General features: G+C 31.8%; 3 protein-coding genes across 6 annotated transcripts; 1 reads left to right on the top strand and 2 right to left on the bottom strand.

Annotated features, from left to right (window-relative positions):
* The first annotated feature begins 1,557 nt into the window (after positions 1-1,557).
* Positions 1,558-4,246, top strand: LOC110606768 (protein SENSITIVE TO PROTON RHIZOTOXICITY 1). 2 transcript variants are annotated; one of them, XM_021745749.2, is made up of 2 exons: positions 1,558-1,822; positions 2,497-4,246. In XM_021745749.2, the coding sequence occupies exon 2, from the start codon at positions 2,558-2,560 to the stop codon at positions 4,133-4,135; it is 1,578 nt and encodes a 525-aa protein (XP_021601441.1). In that variant the 5' UTR covers positions 1,558-1,822; positions 2,497-2,557; the 3' UTR covers positions 4,136-4,246. The 2 variants fall into 2 exon arrangements, with proteins under 2 accessions (XP_021601441.1, XP_021601440.1); XM_021745748.2 differs by having other exon boundaries at positions 1,586-1,822; positions 2,515-4,246.
* A 2,098-nt stretch (positions 4,247-6,344) lies between these two features.
* Positions 6,345-10,558, bottom strand: LOC110606322 (FHA domain-containing protein PS1). 3 transcript variants are annotated; one of them, XM_021745076.2, is made up of 7 exons: positions 10,080-10,558; positions 9,631-9,848; positions 9,430-9,507; positions 7,728-9,335; positions 7,500-7,635; positions 7,036-7,397; positions 6,345-6,954 (listed from the first exon to the last, which is right to left on the bottom strand). In XM_021745076.2, the coding sequence occupies exons 1-7, from the start codon at positions 10,390-10,392 to the stop codon at positions 6,703-6,705; spliced, it is 2,967 nt and encodes a 988-aa protein (XP_021600768.1). In that variant the 5' UTR covers positions 10,393-10,558; the 3' UTR covers positions 6,345-6,702. The 3 variants fall into 3 exon arrangements, with proteins under 3 accessions (XP_021600768.1, XP_021600769.1, XP_043808859.1); XM_021745077.2 differs by having other exon boundaries at positions 7,746-9,335; XM_043952924.1 differs by having other exon boundaries at positions 9,457-9,507.
* Positions 10,559-14,151: 3,593 nt separating this feature from the next.
* LOC110607045 (GRAS family protein RAM1) lies at positions 14,152-15,962 on the bottom strand. Its single transcript, XM_021746100.2, has one exon. The coding sequence runs from the start codon at positions 15,628-15,630 to the stop codon at positions 14,242-14,244; it is 1,389 nt and encodes a 462-aa protein (XP_021601792.1). The 5' UTR covers positions 15,631-15,962; the 3' UTR covers positions 14,152-14,241.
* Between the last annotated feature and the right edge of the window lie 2,507 nt (positions 15,963-18,469).

Below are 18,469 nucleotides of genomic sequence, written 5' to 3'. Positions count from 1 at the left end.
ATATTAAATTTTAAAATAAAAATACATTTTCATATATATTATTAATTAAAATATATAAATTAAATAATTTTAAATCAAATTTAAAATAAATTCAAATATTTTAAATATATTTTAATCAAATTTAATACAAATTCATATTTTATTTAAATTATTTTTGTGAATTTTATCCATTTACATCTCTATATGGGCCCCACTCTTATGTTGACCTTCTTTTAATGTTCCAATTCCTTAAACGAGGCGGTGGCGTAGTTTCCTGGTAGCTTTCTCTTTATCAAACAACTCTCCCCTGCTTCAACCCTCCCCTAGTCTTTTCTCTCCTCCCCTATTATTTTAATTATTATTACTTTTCCAATTTAAAAATAAATAAAATTCATTATCATCCTTTTTATTTTCACTATATAATCACAATTGATTAAATATTTTGGTCTTGTAAATTTTGAAAAAAAAAATTTTTATTAAATAATGCATTAAATATATCATATTTAAAATACTCTTACTTGAAAAACTCAAAAAATTTCACAAAATCTAATTAAATAAATTATGAATAAGATTCACTTGATGTGGAATATAATTTGCTCTTTTAATATGCCTTATTCTATACAAAATATATTTATATTATTTTTATACATTTTAAATTATACATATTTTTTTCAAATAATAGATTGCTTTTTTTAAGGAAAATGATATATTACTTATTAAACTGCTTTTTCATATAATAATTTAGTTTTTTAATGTGTGATATTCTCAAATTTAAAAAAAAATAAAATTATATATATATATATATATATGAGTTTAATAATTCATATTTTTCTCCCTTATTTATTTTCCTTTATCTTCTAATAATATATAACTGTCGTTTTACTATAGTATTACATATCGCTGTCATGAATTTATTTTCTTTTTTTTATCATCATCGTCAAGCGACTTTAATTTTCCTCTAACACTTATACTAGTAAGATCATAGACCACTTTAATGTATTTTCTTCTTTCCATTATCATTATCAGGCGAATTTAATTCCCTTCCAGTGCTTAAGCTTATAAAATTACAGACCACTTTAATATATCTTTTTCTCCATCGCCATTATCATCATCGTCGTCAGACTATTTTAATTCATCTTCGACGCTTATATTCATAGGATTGTAAATTTTTTTTAATTTTTTAAATTTAAATATCTTTTAAATTTAATTATAATTACTTAAATTTATTTTATTAGAATTCAGTTAAATTCTTAAAAATATCTAATTTATTACCATTTTTTATAAAATTCAGAGTAATGTTGAATTATTTATGTAGAGACTCATTGGTATATATAATATTAATATAATTAATATATATTTTTAAATTACTCTAAAAGTAATAATTTTTATTTGCAGATCTTATTGTTTAATGACTAAGCGGAAAACCGAATAGGAAGCAGATGGGAAGACGCATTTCTCACATAGATAAAGAGAGGGTGGGATCCATCATCTATCCACCTCCAATCTCCAATTAGCCGTCAAACATGTTCTTGTCTTTTTCATTATGTTTAGCAAAACAAAAAGCTAGACAACAAACCCTTGATTGACCCATCAACGGTTCTGATTTAATTGGGGTTGCATCAGTCTAATCACACTGACGAATCAATGGTTTTGATTGATGGGATTGACTATATCTTGCTGACACTTGGCAACACTCTATTCTTCTTGCTCACAAAGGCTGCTGATTATATTGATCCAGTCCCAGTTCCATTTTTCTTTTTCATTCTTCTCTCTCGCTTTGTTCCTCTGCCCCCCAACTCATGATGAACCACCCTGCATCTGATTCCAAGCAATCTTGAATCTTGTGAGACTCTCTCCTCTTATTTTTTCTGAGAACTATTGCTCTTTTTTTATGCTCATATACAGATGCTAAATCTTGTGTTCTTTTTATTTGTTCTAAACTTTTAGCTCTTGATTGTGGGTATTGTGCTAGTATTGAGATCTTCTGATGTTTACCCAGTATTTAGATGATATTTGGGATTTTGGGTTAGTCATTTGATTGAAAAAAGATGAGATTTTTAGCATGATTTGCAGCTTATTCAGCTGAGATTCTAGCTGAAATCAAATCTAGTATTATTATTATTGTTATTATTAAAATTCATGGTTGAGCTTGAAATGGGTTCTCATCTAAATTACAAAATGAGATTTGGGATCTTTGGACTTGTCTTTAGGAGGTAGATGTAAGGGATTTTTGGTGTTGCTTTCTTTCTTTTAGAAGTGAGAGATTTGACTTTAGAGGTTAAGATGTTACTAGTGTTTCTATGGTATTAGGGTTAGGATGTTGATTTCCTGAGCAAATATGTGGATGAAAAATACTATGCTTGTTTCTTAATATGATTGAAGCAACAGCTTTTATTCTGGGTTGAAAATTTTTTTTGTTATTTTGGCCATAAAAATGGGAATTCTGAATAATTGAGACTTGGATTAATACTTGTCTTTCTGGACATCAGAATGTTTCTGCTGAGTTTGAATTTCTAGTTCCTGTTAAAATTTCAGGTTTGATTAGCATTGAGACTTAATACAGAGAAAGCACCTGACAATGGATCATAAAGACAGGCTTTGTCAAGAAACATGGGCAAACTCTTCATCTTCTGGTAATGAATTACCCAAAAACATTTCCACCCAGAAACCATCGTATGCCAATTTCAATTTCAACGCTCAGCAACATCAGCAGAAGTGGGAAGATACCTCTATCTTTGGTGTTAGGACTAATTCAACTTTCCAAGAATTCAATCCACAGTCTGAAACCCAATCTTTGCTTCCTTCCAACAACAATGATCATATCAAAATACCAGATCGAGAAAGTAGTCGCATTAATGAGACTCTTCAAACCAACAAAGTCCCAGATTGGGATCCAAAGGCCATGCTCAACAATCTGTCTTTTCTTGAACAAAAGATTCATCAATTACAAGATTTGGCGCATTTGATCATTGGCCGGAGGAGTCAGGTTTTGGGGCGGCCAGACGAACTGCTAACTCAGCAGCAGCAGCTTATAACTGCTGATCTCACTTCAATTATTGTTCAATTGATCTCTACTGCAGGTAGTCTCCTTCCATCTGTGAAGCATACGCTTTCTGTAGCCATGCCTCCTGCTGGACAGCTTGGGGGGGTTCTGTTTCCCTCTGGAGCTGGCATGAATAGTAGTTTACAGCCACAATATAGTAGTGCAAGTAAAGTTTCTGATCAGTCCAATCAGATGGATATTGCAGTAAACTGTGGGACTGAGCAGAACTACTCCATTGAAGAACATGAAATGAGAGATGAAGAAGATGCTGAGGAAGGAGAGAACCTTCCACCTGGTTCCTATGAGATCTTGCAACTCGAAAAAGAAGAAATCCTCGCCCCACATACTCATTTCTGTACAATATGTGGGAAAGGGTTCAAGAGAGATGCGAATCTACGGATGCATATGAGAGGTCATGGTGATGAGTACAAAACTCCTGCTGCACTTGCAAAACCCAACAAGGAAGCCAGTTCTGAACCAGTGCTCATTAAGAGGTATTCCTGCCCTTTCGCCGGTTGCAAGCGGAACAAGGATCACAAAAAGTTTCAGCCTTTGAAGACTATTTTGTGCGTCAAAAACCATTACAAGAGAACTCACTGTGACAAGAGCTACACTTGCAGCAGATGCAACACCAAGAAATTCTCAGTTATTGCAGACCTCAAAACTCATGAAAAGCATTGTGGCAAGGATAAATGGCTTTGTTCATGCGGTACGACATTTTCAAGGAAAGACAAGCTTTTTGGTCACATTGCTCTCTTCCAAGGTCATACTCCGGCTATTCCTCCTGACGAAACAAAAGCAACACCCGGGCCATCTGATAAAGGAGACGAAAATGAAGTGGCAAACAGTGTTGGAAGTATGAATTATAGCTTTGGCTCAGGTGGTGCTAATGGAAGTGGAGCTCAAGATATTATGGATGTTAAGGGGGGTGTTGATGATCCTGCTAGTTATTTCTCACCATTGAACTTTGATACTTGTAATTTTGGTGGGTTTCACGAGTTCCCTCGACCTCCATTTGATGATTCAGAAAGTTCATTCTCTTTTCTGATTTCTGGTCTATGTAATTACAGTCAGAAAACTGGAGGGGAGTCGAGTTCTAATAATATACACTGATGTTTCTAGCTGTTTTACAATTTGATTGCATAAGTTATCCTAGGTTTCTAATTGATGTTACCTCATATGTAATTTCATTAGTTTCAATAAATGAATTTCCTTTGCCATTCATTGATCTTGTGGATTGTGGTTGCCTACATCTGTTCATCTGATATAAATGATTACATCTGAACGAATTTTCATGAATGAGCTTTTTACAGACATTTCAAGTCAGGCTTTTGCCACCATGCGTAAATTTCAGACAAGTGATTGAGATTTAGACAGAGAGGAAGTTGGACACTTGTGGAATATTAGGTGCATGAAAGCTACTCATGACATTGTTAGATGATCCTTTGTCGGCCAATCCCATCCTACTCATCCATATACAAACTGTATATGAAAGTTTACTTTTTCTATTTTATTCATTCACTTTCGTGATCACTGCAATATTACTAAGGGCAATTTTTATTCACAGCCTCTGAATTTTATTACATTTTTAATTTGATTATTCAATTTTAATTTTATTACATTTTTTTTAACTACTCATTGAAGTGAAAAAATCAATGAGTTTGTAAAAAAAATTTTGTATTTTTTTTTTATAATTATTATACCATTATTAAACATAATTTAAATACTTAGTTAAAATGTTTATTTAAGATTGATATTTTGCTTTTTTTTTAATTTACATGTCTTTTTAAAGGTTCAATTAACATAATTATAGAAATTTCGAACGGATTGAAATATATCAAAAGATTTTTCATATATTGAAATATATAAATACGGATTCACGGTATAACCGGACACAATTAAATAATCAATGAACAAATCTCACCATAATTATAAGGTAAATCCAAGTGTAATTGTTGTGATTTAATGAAATATTCATTTTAGATTTTATATTTTTAAAAATTTATAATTTAGTTATTTATATTTAAAAAATTATAATTTAATCTTTACCGTTTAAAATTAGAGTTAATTTACTGTTAATTTTCATAAAAAAAGACAAACACCTTTTACAGTAAAAATCAGAAGAATTTAACTGCTAATTTATTGAATATTAAAGAGTTGATTGGATATTGCAGCCACCGTGAGAAGGCCCATCATTGGCCAACAATGGGCAACACGACGATTCCAGCGGCCAAAGCGTGCCTATCTTCCGCGAAGGCGGAGGTCGTCTGTGGTTATTGCACGCTGAATATAGTCACTTTGAAGTTGCAGGAGAGGGCTGCTGCGTGATTTCGGTAGAATGCACATGCCTTCGCAATGCTGCCGATTTCAAGGCTCACCGTAGTATCCTGTTATTCGTGATGCTAATAAGAGTTGGTGTTATTGATTCAAGAGACGGACGCTTGTTATAGAGTCGACAAAATCGAGAGAAATTTTCCACAAAGAATACAAGAAGATGGAATGATCGCCAAAGAAAGAATAAGTGTTGTTTGGCCTTCACCAGGCCATGCCGTCGACCGTGACACAGCGAGGCGCGTCAACATGCTCCACTGTCGGACTTAGGCGTTAATTGGGTTACGATAATAATGTTCAATGTTGATCGTGAATCCAATTATGTAATATTTAATAAATTTAATATTTAGCAGTTTAATCCTTTTAATTTTCTCTAATTTAAATAGTAATGATTAAGGGTATTTTGTTCTTCTTCATGAAATAAATTAACTCTAATTCATAATTATAAATTAAAAGGTAGTATATATTCTCTTATTTTATAAGTTAAATTATTTAAAATTTAAAAGTTAAAAAAATAAATAGGATAAAAATAAAGGCAGAGTAAAATGACTTTTTATAAAAAAAAATAATGAGAAAATTATGCATTTTGGCCATAAATAATATTTAAGTTTAAAATTTAAACTTTTGAAAGTTTTTGATGTTAAACCTATTAATATGCATTTTTTTACTAAACAAAGAGGAGAACAAAGAAAAAGAAAAGAAAAAGTAAATTTGGAAAGAGAAATAAATATTTTTTTATTAACTTTAAAAATCATTATAATAATTAAAATTAAAAGAATTTTGAAAAAAAAATAAAATTGAGTGATTAAATTTACAAAACAAACAAGGTTGAGCGACTGCAAGTAAAAGTTACGCACACTATTAATGTTGCGAGTTATGAAAAAATGCACTGTTTCCCTTTGAAAAATTACCAACGATCTCAACTTGAGTGTTTAGTATTTTTTGACACTTAACGGGTAATAATTGCTAATTTGCGACAGTTATTAGTTGATTCAGTAAAGCTCTGACATTATTTTCATTCCAAATTTCCTGACAGTTAAGCTTTTTCTATGCTAGTACCCTGTCAGATTGTGGAGATACAAGCAAGAAGAAATATAGAGAAGAGAAGAAAATCATGTGAACATGAGTACTTTTCATTCACTGCTTGCCGAAAAGTCAGTGCTCATATATGTACATGCTTTCATTAGCCTCCAAAAGAATGGTTGCTTAACTATACTTCACTACCATATTTGCCTTTTTCTATTTCTATTGAAAGAAAAATGGAATACTTGGATTCTGTTTCCTTTTCAGAATTTCAAAAACAAGTACAGCCATTTGAACAAATAAGCAGCTGTGCACATGATATTTCATCAAGGAACAGTATTACCCATTTGCTGCCCATACTGTGAATTGTAAAGCAGAATGAGCTTCAAACCCTTTGCACCTTCTCCCTTTGATGATGATTTCTTTGAGGGACTCCTGTAATACTTTTCCTTCAACACTACATCATCCAAGACGGTCCAAGTCTGTCCTCTAGGAGAGCTATCTGCCCACAAGAACCTCTCAGAGAAGGGGTTCGTCAGACTGTCTCGGAACTCCTCAGCTGTCTCACATATCAAACCCTGAAGCAACAAGGAGGAAGTTTATTTAGAGAGAGACAGAAAATGAAAGAAATTTTGCTAGGAGAGATTTAAGTATGGTACCTCTGCCTTGGCTTTGATCTTCAGTGTGACATCGTTACTAAGAAAGACGAGTTGTCCATCAACGTTCATTTTCCTATAGGAAAGAGCACAATCTAGAATATGGTCTTCTGCAGTTGGTGAAACGATTTCCATTAAACTTCCATAAGCCAAAAATGATACTGAGCTTGTTGTCCCAGATGGGGACACAGGAAATGCAGTTGGGGTTGGTGCTATTAGTCTTTGATCCTCAATTGAGCTCTGTACTTGAATCCACCACTTTGTTTTCACCATACACTCTTCTATCCATTTTAACGCCAACGATGCCTCAGTTGTTCTCCTGAACAGGCTACCACGCCTCTTCAAAGAATCCAGCTCTGTTATCACTGGTAGTACAATAAAGCCATTGATGCTTGTTACTAAAAGAAACGACTTACTGATAAAGTGTGGCCTAAATTGTCTACGGTACAAAGAGGCATTTTAATTACCCATTCTTGGAATGACTAAATGAGTCCCCTTAAGACCTTGCAAAAGCTGTAGTGACTTCCTGGACTCCTTGTCTAGAAGAGATGTGGTATCTGCTATCATGGTCCATCTCCTCTCTCCATCTCCAACAGAGTTAATCTGCAAAAAACTTCAGTTGAATGAGAAGAAACCTACATAAAAGGAAGGAAACATTTTTATAAATGAAGTAAACCCAGTCATTTTCAACTTACAGAAGTAGAATTTTTAACCTTTTGAGTACAGCTAATAGAATTGCTGCTTCTTGCAGCAGCACCAAGGACTGAAGCTTCAGATATGCTCTTCCCAGGGGAATTTGCAAATAAAGATTGTAATGGAATCCTCTCTGCTCTTCTTTCCTTCAGCACCGACTCTTCTTCCAACTTCACTTGCTTCCTTAAGGTAGGCTTAGCTGATTTCCTTTGTCGGAGAACTTGAGGTGTCTGGTTCTCTTTGTCTGAAGAGGCAATCATATCTTCTGGTACAATGTTGGGACTAAAAGTAAACTTAGAAGAGGAAGATCTGCACAACTTGGATAGTTGAGTATCCTGTAATGTGCCCTTCATTTTCAAGGCCTTCATTACAAAGGTATTTGGGGTGTGATTCTCCTTGTCTGGAGTAAAGATTTCTTCGTCCATAGCTTCTGAACCCGAGAAAAGAGCCCTTGTAATAGATTTATTTTCAACATCCTCCTGATTCTCCCATCCAATATCAGCATCAATCCTTTTGGTTCTTGCCCTGCTCTTACTTGTTTGAAGCTGAAGAGGAGTAGCAGGTTTGCCCCTTCTTGACCAAATGCTGCAGGAGCTTGATTTTTTTTCTGATCTGATTGGGGGGCTCCTTAACTTCTCTGTGTTCTCAACTGCAGGGAAGTTAGATTGTGGGGTCTGACTTTCCCTACTATCTACAATCTCAGGGAGAACAGCAAGAGGTAAAGATGAATTTACAGATTCTGTTGCAAGGGGTGGTACACAGTGGCAGGTACTACTGAACTCATTTTGTACATCGTCTTTCCTAGAAGGACTTTGGTTTTCCATTTCTTCACGTATTTCAGCGGCTGCAGGATCATAATTTTGTGGGCTCACCAGCATATTCAGTATTAGGTTTTCAGTAGAATTTTCTCTAATTTGTTCTTCAAGAAGCTGTCGCAGAGCAACTGAAGGTTCTGGAGTCAGATTTTCTTTGTTGAATTGTTCATTGTTGTGCTCTGAGAGATCTCCTATTGTGAAGGTCTTGTTCTCAAATGCTTTAGGAGTATTTTCCCCTTGCTCGTCGCCTTTCCTCAACAGAGTTTGATTTTCAATTTCTTTTGGTATTTCTGAGGCTGAATTGGATTCTACTTCTGCAACAGATAATGAAGAATCTTTGTTTAATTCAACATTGGATTCTGGCTGTAATCTTGTCTTGGAAATGTCTGATTCTGCAACAGATGATGAAGCATCTTTGTCCAATTCAACATTGAGCTCCGGCTCTAATCTTGTCTCGGAAATGTCCGAGTATTCATATTCCTCTAGTATTGCTTCTTTAGCAGAATGATATTCTGGGCTTTGATTGCATTCGTAAAATTGCAGACTCGAGGTCTGAAAAATAACTCCCTCAACAATGTTAGGGCTCAATTCATGATCACTTCCAGATTTTCCTTCTAGTTCTTCCTTCTCCTTGTAAAAGCAAGAATTCATGTCTTCAGGCATTGATGGTGATGATGGGATGGCTTTCTCCACAATCAACCCACAATTCTCATCAGGAAATAATGAGACAATGCATTCCAAATTTGAATCCGTTGATTGAATTTCTCCATTTTCACTGGACATAGAATTCATGTCCTGCACAGCACAGGAAGTACAGGAGAAAAATAAATCAATCGAGTGTTCTGAAGCATTTCCAATGTTACTGCTACATTAAAAAAAGTCTCTTAACCTGATATGTTTCTTCTGCTGTTCCTACCATTATCAATGAGTCTTTCTCTTCAGCATTTTTATTTTCTAAATCTTCATCCTGAACAAAACCCATTTGGAGAACATTTATCAAACACCTTAGGTCCACAATTTCATTGCCTCGAGAATAAAATACATACATCACTGATTTCTTCTTTTTAAACCAAAGCATGAACTCACTCACCTGAGATAGATTTTCTATATTTTCCTCTTCTTTCTCTTCAGTGATTGCCAAATCTTCTTCTGATACGAAGGGGTTTTCCAGGTCGTACGCACGGCTCAAAGGAACCCAATGCAGCCTGTAGACTCTGGTTGAGCCACCAACCCTTAACGTACCACCTTCATTCAGCTCTACTCGAAGGCCTGGCTCGATCTTTTTCTCTGAAACCCATGTCCCATGGACTACGAAAGAACCAGAAATCCGTAAGAAACTAATAAAAACCCAAACCAATTAGATTGTAATGCAAGAACTCATCAAGCACAAATGCAATAAAAGAAAACTCGATTACACTAGGGCGCTGAACTCATAAATAGAAAATGATCAAGAACGCATTATAACTCAATCAAGAACTAGAAAACCCATTGATATCCAGTAAAAATCGAGTACTAAATTCAGGTGAAAAAGAAAAATACCAGATGATAAATCAGTGACAAAGAGCTTCTGTTCAGAGGGTACTGAATTAATTTGAAGGTGGAATCTACTGATGCTAGGGTGCATTAACACAATACTGCAATCTGGGTGTCGACCAACAATCAATATCTCCTCATTTTCTCCATCTGGGTTCTCCAAATTTTCAATGCCTGCGATCGAATTAAGCTCCGGTGATGGTGACAGTTGTTTGTTGATGACAAAAATATTCTTCAGAATCGCGCCGTTCTTTAGCACTGTAAAAAGCGGGATCTTTCTCTCCTCTTCTTTACGTTTTCTCTCTTCGATGCTGCCCATTGTTGCGGCTTAATCACTCTCTTTCTTGATTTGTAGGTACAGAGAAAGGGGCGGAAATTATTAGCTGTTGAGCGAGAGAGGAGGGTGTTTATATGTTAACTGAGGTGGTTCTTGCAGAGAGAAAACACAAACCCACAATTAAGGGTGGGGGAAAAATTTTAGTGGGATTTAGATTTTGAATATTTACTTGAAAAAGATAACCGTTGTAACGGCTACTTTTAACATTTGAAAAATTGTGTGTGAAGCTGTGATTTTGGTTGATGGTCGTTGCCAATCATGAACGCCCATGTGGCAAATATACTAGACTTTTGAAGATTTGTTCAAGTAAAATGTAATTATTATTCAAATAAAAGAATGTTTGTTAAAAAAAACTATAATACCTATAGTGATTTAGTATCCCTACAATAAAATAAATAAATTTAATTGGTTTTTAAGATTAATTTAAATTAAATTAAATTAAATTGCAGACTTTATGTAATCTATTTTTTTTAAATTTTTATTTGTACTAATTCTTTTTAATTTTATTATTTAACAGCTTTAACATAAACTCTTTGAATTTTATAGTGCATTTTAGCATTATACTTCCATATATATTACTGTAAATTTACCTCATGCTTCAATAAATTAATATTAAAACCTTATCTTATTTTCATACTTTAAAATATGTTAAGTTGAGAGTAAAAAATTTAAAATATTGAGAGATTAAAACTAAATAATGTAAAAATATGAATGAAATTAATTCACCGAAACAAATATACAAATATTAAAGAGGAAAATATGATGGCTTAGAAAAAAAAATTAAGAGGGTAAAATGTAATTTAAAAAAATACATTAAAATTATAAATAAATTTAAATATTTAAAAGTAGAGGAGGCATAGCCCCACCCATAAACCTTGGTCCATTACTATTTAATTTCTATAATATATATAACTCATTAATTGGTTCATCTATAATATATATAACTCATTATTTGATTCATCGATATTGAAAAATATATTAAAATATTTTTAAAATATTAAAAAATTTATTAATTAGTCTTTCGATTAGTTTTAATCACTACAAGATTTTTCCGGATTAATAACGGATTTTTCCGTTACTAATCAATGAAAAATCCGTTACTAACCAGTTTAGTAACGGATTTACATCCGTTACTATGAATCTCGTTGCTAATGCAATAATAATCGATTAGCAATCCGTCACTGATTTAGTAACGGATTTAATAACGGATTTGTACCGAAATTTAGTAACGGATTTCAAATTCGTTGCTAATTTAATAAAAATTAAAAATATATAAATAAATTATATCCGTTACTAAATTTAGTAACGGATAGAAATCCGTTACTAATCCGTTACTAATTTGATAAAATAAAAAATAAAAAAAAATATTTTAAATTTATATTCCGTTATTAAATATATTGTTAATTTTAAAAATTATATTAAATTATTAATTTATTTCATTTTTTTTAAATGGAATTAATTTATTTCATTATATTTTACATTAGATAATAATTTAATTATGGTAAACTATTAATTTTTCATTGTATTTTATATTAAATATTAACTTTAATATTTTAAATTTTAATAATTTTATGAGAAAATTATTATAAAATTACATGAGAAAATTTAAAAAAAGAAAAAATGTGAGAGAATAGAAAAAAATGAGATATAAAAGAGAAAATAACAAAAGAAAAAAAATAAAAGAAAATAATGATAAAAATGAAGAGCAAATAAGAAAAAGGGAAAATTAAAGGAAATGAGAAAAAAGGAAGAAAAAATAGAAAAAAGAAAGAAAATGAGAGAAAGATGAAGAAAAAATGAAGAAAAATAAAGAGAAAATGAAGATATACAAAAGAATGTAAAAAAAAAAAGGTTAGAGTATATATATGAGAGAAAAGAAAGTAAATGAATGAATAATGAAAGAAAAAAGAAGGGAAAATGATAGAAAGTGGAAGAGAAAATGAAAGAAAATATAAGAAAATGAAAGAAAAAAATGAGAGAAAATAAAACAAAAATCAAGTGATAAAAGAAAGATCAATATTGAAAGAAAATTGAAGAGAAAATTGAAGGAAATGAAAGAAAATTGAAGAGAAAATTGAAGGAAATGAAAGAAAATGAAAAAAATTGGAGTTAATAATTAAGAAAAAAAAAAGATAAGGGAGAAATGAAGAAATGAGGAGAGAAGAGGAGAAAGAAAATGAATGAAATGAAGGGAAATAAAATGGAGAGAAAGAAAATGAATGAAGTGAAGGGAGTTAAAATGGGTGAGTGTATAAATACACGAATTAGTAACGGATTTAGTAACGGATTTAATCCGTTACTAATTTTTAAAAAAAAAACGCGGGCAAACTAAAATAAAAAAGTGGTATTATTCTTCAAATTTTAGTAACAGATTTTTTAATCCGTTACTAAATCCGTTAGATTAGTAACGGATTAAATCCGTTACTAAATTTTTAAAAAAAACGCGGCGAACTAAAATAAAAAGGCGGTATTATTCTCCAAATTTTAGTAATGGATTTCTTAATCCGTTACTAATTTTTAGATTAGTAACGGATTTAGTAACGGACTAAATCCGTTACTAAACTTTAAAAAAAATTTAGAATTTAAAAAAATAAAAAATCAATTTTTATATTAAAAAAATAGTAACAAATTAAATCCGTTACTAAATCCGTTACTAATTATATAATATATTGCATTTCGTTATTAAATCCGTTACTATTTTATTTATTTAATTTATTTATTTAATAACCGATTTAGTAACAAATTTATTAACGGATTGAAATCCGTTACTAATTTTTAGCTAATTTAGTAACGGATCTCAAAATCCGTTATTAAATTTATAAATAATTTTATTAAGTAACAGATTTAGTAACAGATTATTAATCCGTTACTAAATAATAAAAATTAATAACGGAATATAAAATCCGTTACTAATCCGTTACAAATTTGTAACGGATTTAAATCCGTTACTAATATCCGTTACTATTCCGACAGATTTTTGTAGTGAATCGTGACATATTATAGTTCGAGAAAATTTATTAGTTTGACATTTAATAAGTAACTTTTTAAAATTTTAAAAATATTTTAATATATTTTTTAAAATTGATAGTTTAACTAATAAGTTTTTATATATTATAGAAACTAAATAGTCATTTTCTCTTATTTATATTTTCATAATGATAAAAATTTATTTATACAGAGTTTATATAGACGTATAGTGTAAAATAAAAATAGAACACCGTAAAATCCTATATATTTATACAAACATATTCATGTAAACGGAACTTTATTAATTTTGACATATTCTCAATAACAAATTTTCTTCATTTCTTCTCCATGCCATTAATCAACATTCTACATGGATAAACCAGAAAAAGAAAAAGAGAAGCTTACGTGATCATATATACATGATGAGTTCAAAGATTATATATGAACAAGTTGGAGAATTTTCTAAGTAGGTAAAAAATTGACTATCAAGTTTGCAGAAAAGTCAAGTTTACTCAAATTATGGTGGAGGCCAATCACATTGAAAATGAGAAACCTTATTCACACTTCTGATTTCGTTTTGACTAATTGATTTGGATAATAGCTAACCTTCAAATAAGCAGGTGAGAAATTATTGAAGGCGAGTAATTTTTTTCTACTGTTGATAAATGATCGAAAGCAAAATACTCTCTTTTAAATTTTAAATATGGCTCGTACTTAAATTTTAGAAGGAATTCGTGACATTGATCTCATCTCTCATTTTAGAGTAGTCGATGACCAGATAATCTTTAATATTGAATTATTTGAAAGAAGTTACAAAAATGATGAATGTGTTAGAGTAGTATGGATTGATCTCTAGCTATTATATCATACACAATGCCATGCAGAGGCTGTAAGTAAGCACCTATCTTGCCACCCTAGAGAAATTGCTCTTCCATCATCTCTTTCAAATACTCTGAACCCACTACCACTCTCTCCTTCAAATTGAAGAGGCCTATAATGGGTTCTAATTTTCAAAAGCAGCTTGGCTTGAATCAAGGATTTTGAGCTTAGTTTAATTCCTGAGAATCCATGGCTCTCCATCCTTCCCTTCCATGTTTCCATCTTCTCATATCTTGGACAGCTGTTTGAATCATAATTATTATCTCTGTCATAATTGAGCATGCCTTTGATCTCTTTCCCAAGATGGTTCTTCTCTATGTTTAATCTCTCTGAGCTTTCTAATGGAAGACAATCTTCTAAAGAATCAAACATGGCTGCAAAATAGTGTAGGGATTCCATGAATCTTGATAAGAAGCTTCTTGGACTTCTGCTTCCTTCTTGCTCCACCAAGACAACAATGGAAGGTTGAAGTGAATGTATTGATTTTAACGTGTCAGAAATCTTCAATGAATCATTCAAGGTGTTCAAATGAAAGACTAAATTCACAGCAACTGTTTCATTCTTCTTTTTCTTCAGGTTGATAAGCTTGGAGTCTCTCAACAATCCATGAAACTCAAACACTAGATTTCGAAATCCTTTCGAGAAGCTAACTAATCTACTCTCAGTTTCTTGCAGCTCTTCCAAGCTTCTTCCATAGCCAGTTATTTGAAGCGATATTCGATTGCCATTAGTTGCCTTCTCAGAGAGAGATTGAATCAGAGAAGGCCACTGAAAGCCATACGAGACATCAAAATCAATCACATGCAATGCTCGGTTATTGCTTTCTTCCTCCTTCTCAAAAGTTTCGATGATAGCTTGGTTGGCGGTGAAATGAGCAAACTGGTAATAAGGAGAGACACGATAGAGATCTGTGAAAGCCAAGAACTCTTCTTCACTAGTTGGCTCCTTCATGATCATGTCGTAGAATGGAGATTTTCTTGTAAGAAGCCTAGCAGCCAAGCCATCTGAAAAATAAGCGACAACTCTTTCGACAGAGTCACCAGTTAAGGACACACTTTGATACAGTTCAGTTAGATTCTCTAAAGCTGTGCCTAGGTTGTTTTCATCAACGGCAGTTGCTGTAATGAGAAGCAAATGGATCAAATGAAGACCTTTTCCATCTTCAACAACTCCTTTTCTCTTGTGATTTGGTTTTAGCATTTGTTCTCTAATTTGCAGGAGTCTAAAAATCTTCCCTTCACAACCTGCATACGAGTTTAATGGATCGAAAAGAGACCTTGTCTTCCTCTTCCTTTTCTTGTCTCCTCCGGAATCTGTAACAATAGCCAGGCTAAGATTCAGAAGCTCCTCCTCCTCCTCTAAGCCTTCCATCATCTTGTCTAGCTCTGAGAGAGAGAGAGAGAGAGAGAGATTAATGAATGTAGCTAGTGAAATGAGCACAAGAGAGGAGGAGAAGAAGAAATGGGTTGGGGTTTTATTGAAGTAGAATTGGAAGGAATAACTCAATAGAAATTCCCTTTTGTCATTGCATGTGAATAGGACCAAACACAAGAGGGGAATATTTCTTTTCTAATAATTCCAAGTAAAACCTAATAAGCAATTTGGTGTGAAAAAAGCACAAGGATGGAAACCGCATGCAGCGTATGGGTATCTTTATATTCTTGAGGATCAATGTCATAGGTCAAGAAGACAGATTGAGAATTTGCATAGAGGGGATGCTTTGAAAAAACAATGAGAGGATTTGGTATTGAGGATGCTTTGGTAGTTGAGAAGTTTGATAAGAAGACATACAGAGTCGACAAGAAACAGCGGGGAAAATGGGGAATCGAATTCCTACCGTCCGATCCAAGAATTGTCCTCACTTTCTTCTTCTAGATGCTTTTGTATTATTACCATTTCTTTCTTAAAATCTTGTCTGCATCGTCACTGGATATTTTTGGAGCACATATACGTAGTTTCTTGCATAGAGATTTTTCATGTCTCTTTTTTTTATTATTAAATATTTCAATTACTTACCAAGGTACATCTCTCAAGTACATGTGGGCAAATCTATTTCACCTATAACTAATTTTTAAAATAATTATGTATAGAAAAATCCCATTACTAGTTAGAGAATTTAAATTTAAATTAGTATACCTAAACAGAGAAATACACAAGTATTATAAGAACATTGTAATACAAGTTTCAGCTTCTTGTCTTTGGCAGTATATTCCAGCATATAAAAATTGAATAAAGGGAGCGTTGAATACTCAGTTGCCTTAAGGAATAAGTTGAAAAGCTGGTTTGAATGAGTCAACATACCTATAAAACCTAATGAATTATATATCTACTCGTGCGAGTAAGGCAAGGTCTTATAGGAGAACGCAGACTTAAAACCCATCAGATCCTCTTTAAGCAGACCGACCCAATATTGTGAGTCTTGATCTGAAAGCACGGGTAGATCGGATCAATCATAAGGGAGAATAGTTGGTTCAGTCACTTCGCAATGTTATACATGCGCGCCGGAGAAATTAAATGGCCGTCTAACGTGGAGAGGGGACTGACACCTCCGTACGTACATATCTAAGTGACAGAGACAAATGGCACTATAGTAGAAAAGCAGTTAGATATCACTAATATATAAAAAGAAAAGGAATAAAAAAAAAAACATTTCATTCCCTAGCTAAACTTACAGAATCACTGTAAACCCTATTTTTCATACATGAGAACATCACTATATATATTATTTGATTAAATTGAATTTGCATCGAAATTAAATAAATCAAAAATCAAAATTTCAGTATTTATTTGCGATTTGAATCGAATCAATCTGATTCGATTCGATTTAATTCGTTAAATTGAATTTAAAAAATAAAAAATTAAATTGATTTGATTCTTTCGATTTTTTTAATTTCAACAGAAACGGCTCACAGTTCAAAACCCTAATTTTGATGCTTAATTCAAGCCCTATGGAAGACAAAGAATACATACAACTAATATAAGACTTTGTCTGCAACGACAATGCTACATATTATATGAATATCTGTCATAATTATTGAAGAAGATATGCATGTAAATAATCCTAGACACGTGAAGTTGACATATGGCAAATTCTTCAGCAAGACAACCTATGTTAAGAAATTTATAATAAACCCTAAAATCAATCTTTGTCTGTAATTACATAAACATGATCCGTTAATTAGGTGGCAAAGATTCCCGCATGGATGGCAACCTCAGCCGTTCTCTTCATTTTAAAGAGATATTTTTACTTTGTTGCTTTTTTATATGTTCGAAGAAGTTTTAAAAATTTGAACTTTGTAGCATATTATGAGAAATATACTTTCTTTTTTAAATAATTAATTTCAAATTTTTGAGATTTTAAAATTCTGAAAACAATTTAAGAGAAATTATGAGAAAGGAAAGAGATAATATAGTCTTAGAGGCAGTTACAGAAGGTAGTTGGACATTGAAAAATTCACAAACTAGATTTACTTGTATCTGCCTAGACTAATGAGAAATGATTGAGTGTTCCAGGGTATATCTTATTATATGGAGGTAATATATTAAATAAATTATATTATAATATATTAATAAAAAAAATAAAAAATAAAAAATTACCCACTAACATCTACATTAATTATTGCCAAAATTTATTTTTTTATATGCGAAGTCAAAAGAATAAAATTTATTTTTATTGTAAAATAATTTGTTGTGATATAATTAGTTTGGTGTATCATCTCAATACAATGAATTAAGAATATTTTTGTTTTTAAGTAAGTTTGAAGGTTTTATTCATGTAAATTGGATAAATATTCACAAGAAGTATTTTAATTTTGGTGAATCGACTCGGTATTAAGAATGAGAAGTGTTTGGTTCAAATTGAAAAAATTGATCGAACCGAATTAATTTTAAAATTCAGTTCCGTTTTCTTATTCATTTCAGTTCAATTTGGTTTTTAATTCTAAAAATTTTTGTTATTTCGATTCGGTTCAATTTTGATAAAAAAATCGAAAAAATCAAATTAAATCGATTAGTGATAATATTATATTTTTTTTCAATAATATAGGGAGGTTAGATTATTTAAAGTTAAAATATTTTAATTAAATTGTAAAATATTAAAAATAATGTGTAAAAAATAAAAAATTTATTAAAAATTTAAATCGATTAAACCAAATTGAATCAAACTAAATCACATCAGTTCAATTCAACTCGATTTTTTATTAAAATCAGTTCG

The sequence above is a fragment of the Manihot esculenta genome, chromosome 18 (genome assembly GCF_001659605.2).
Source record: "Manihot esculenta cultivar AM560-2 chromosome 18, M.esculenta_v8, whole genome shotgun sequence".
NCBI classification, from domain to species: domain Eukaryota; kingdom Viridiplantae; phylum Streptophyta; class Magnoliopsida; order Malpighiales; family Euphorbiaceae; genus Manihot; species Manihot esculenta.
Note: the sequence above shows the minus strand (reverse complement) of the source record. Positions and strands in the feature narration are given on the sequence as shown.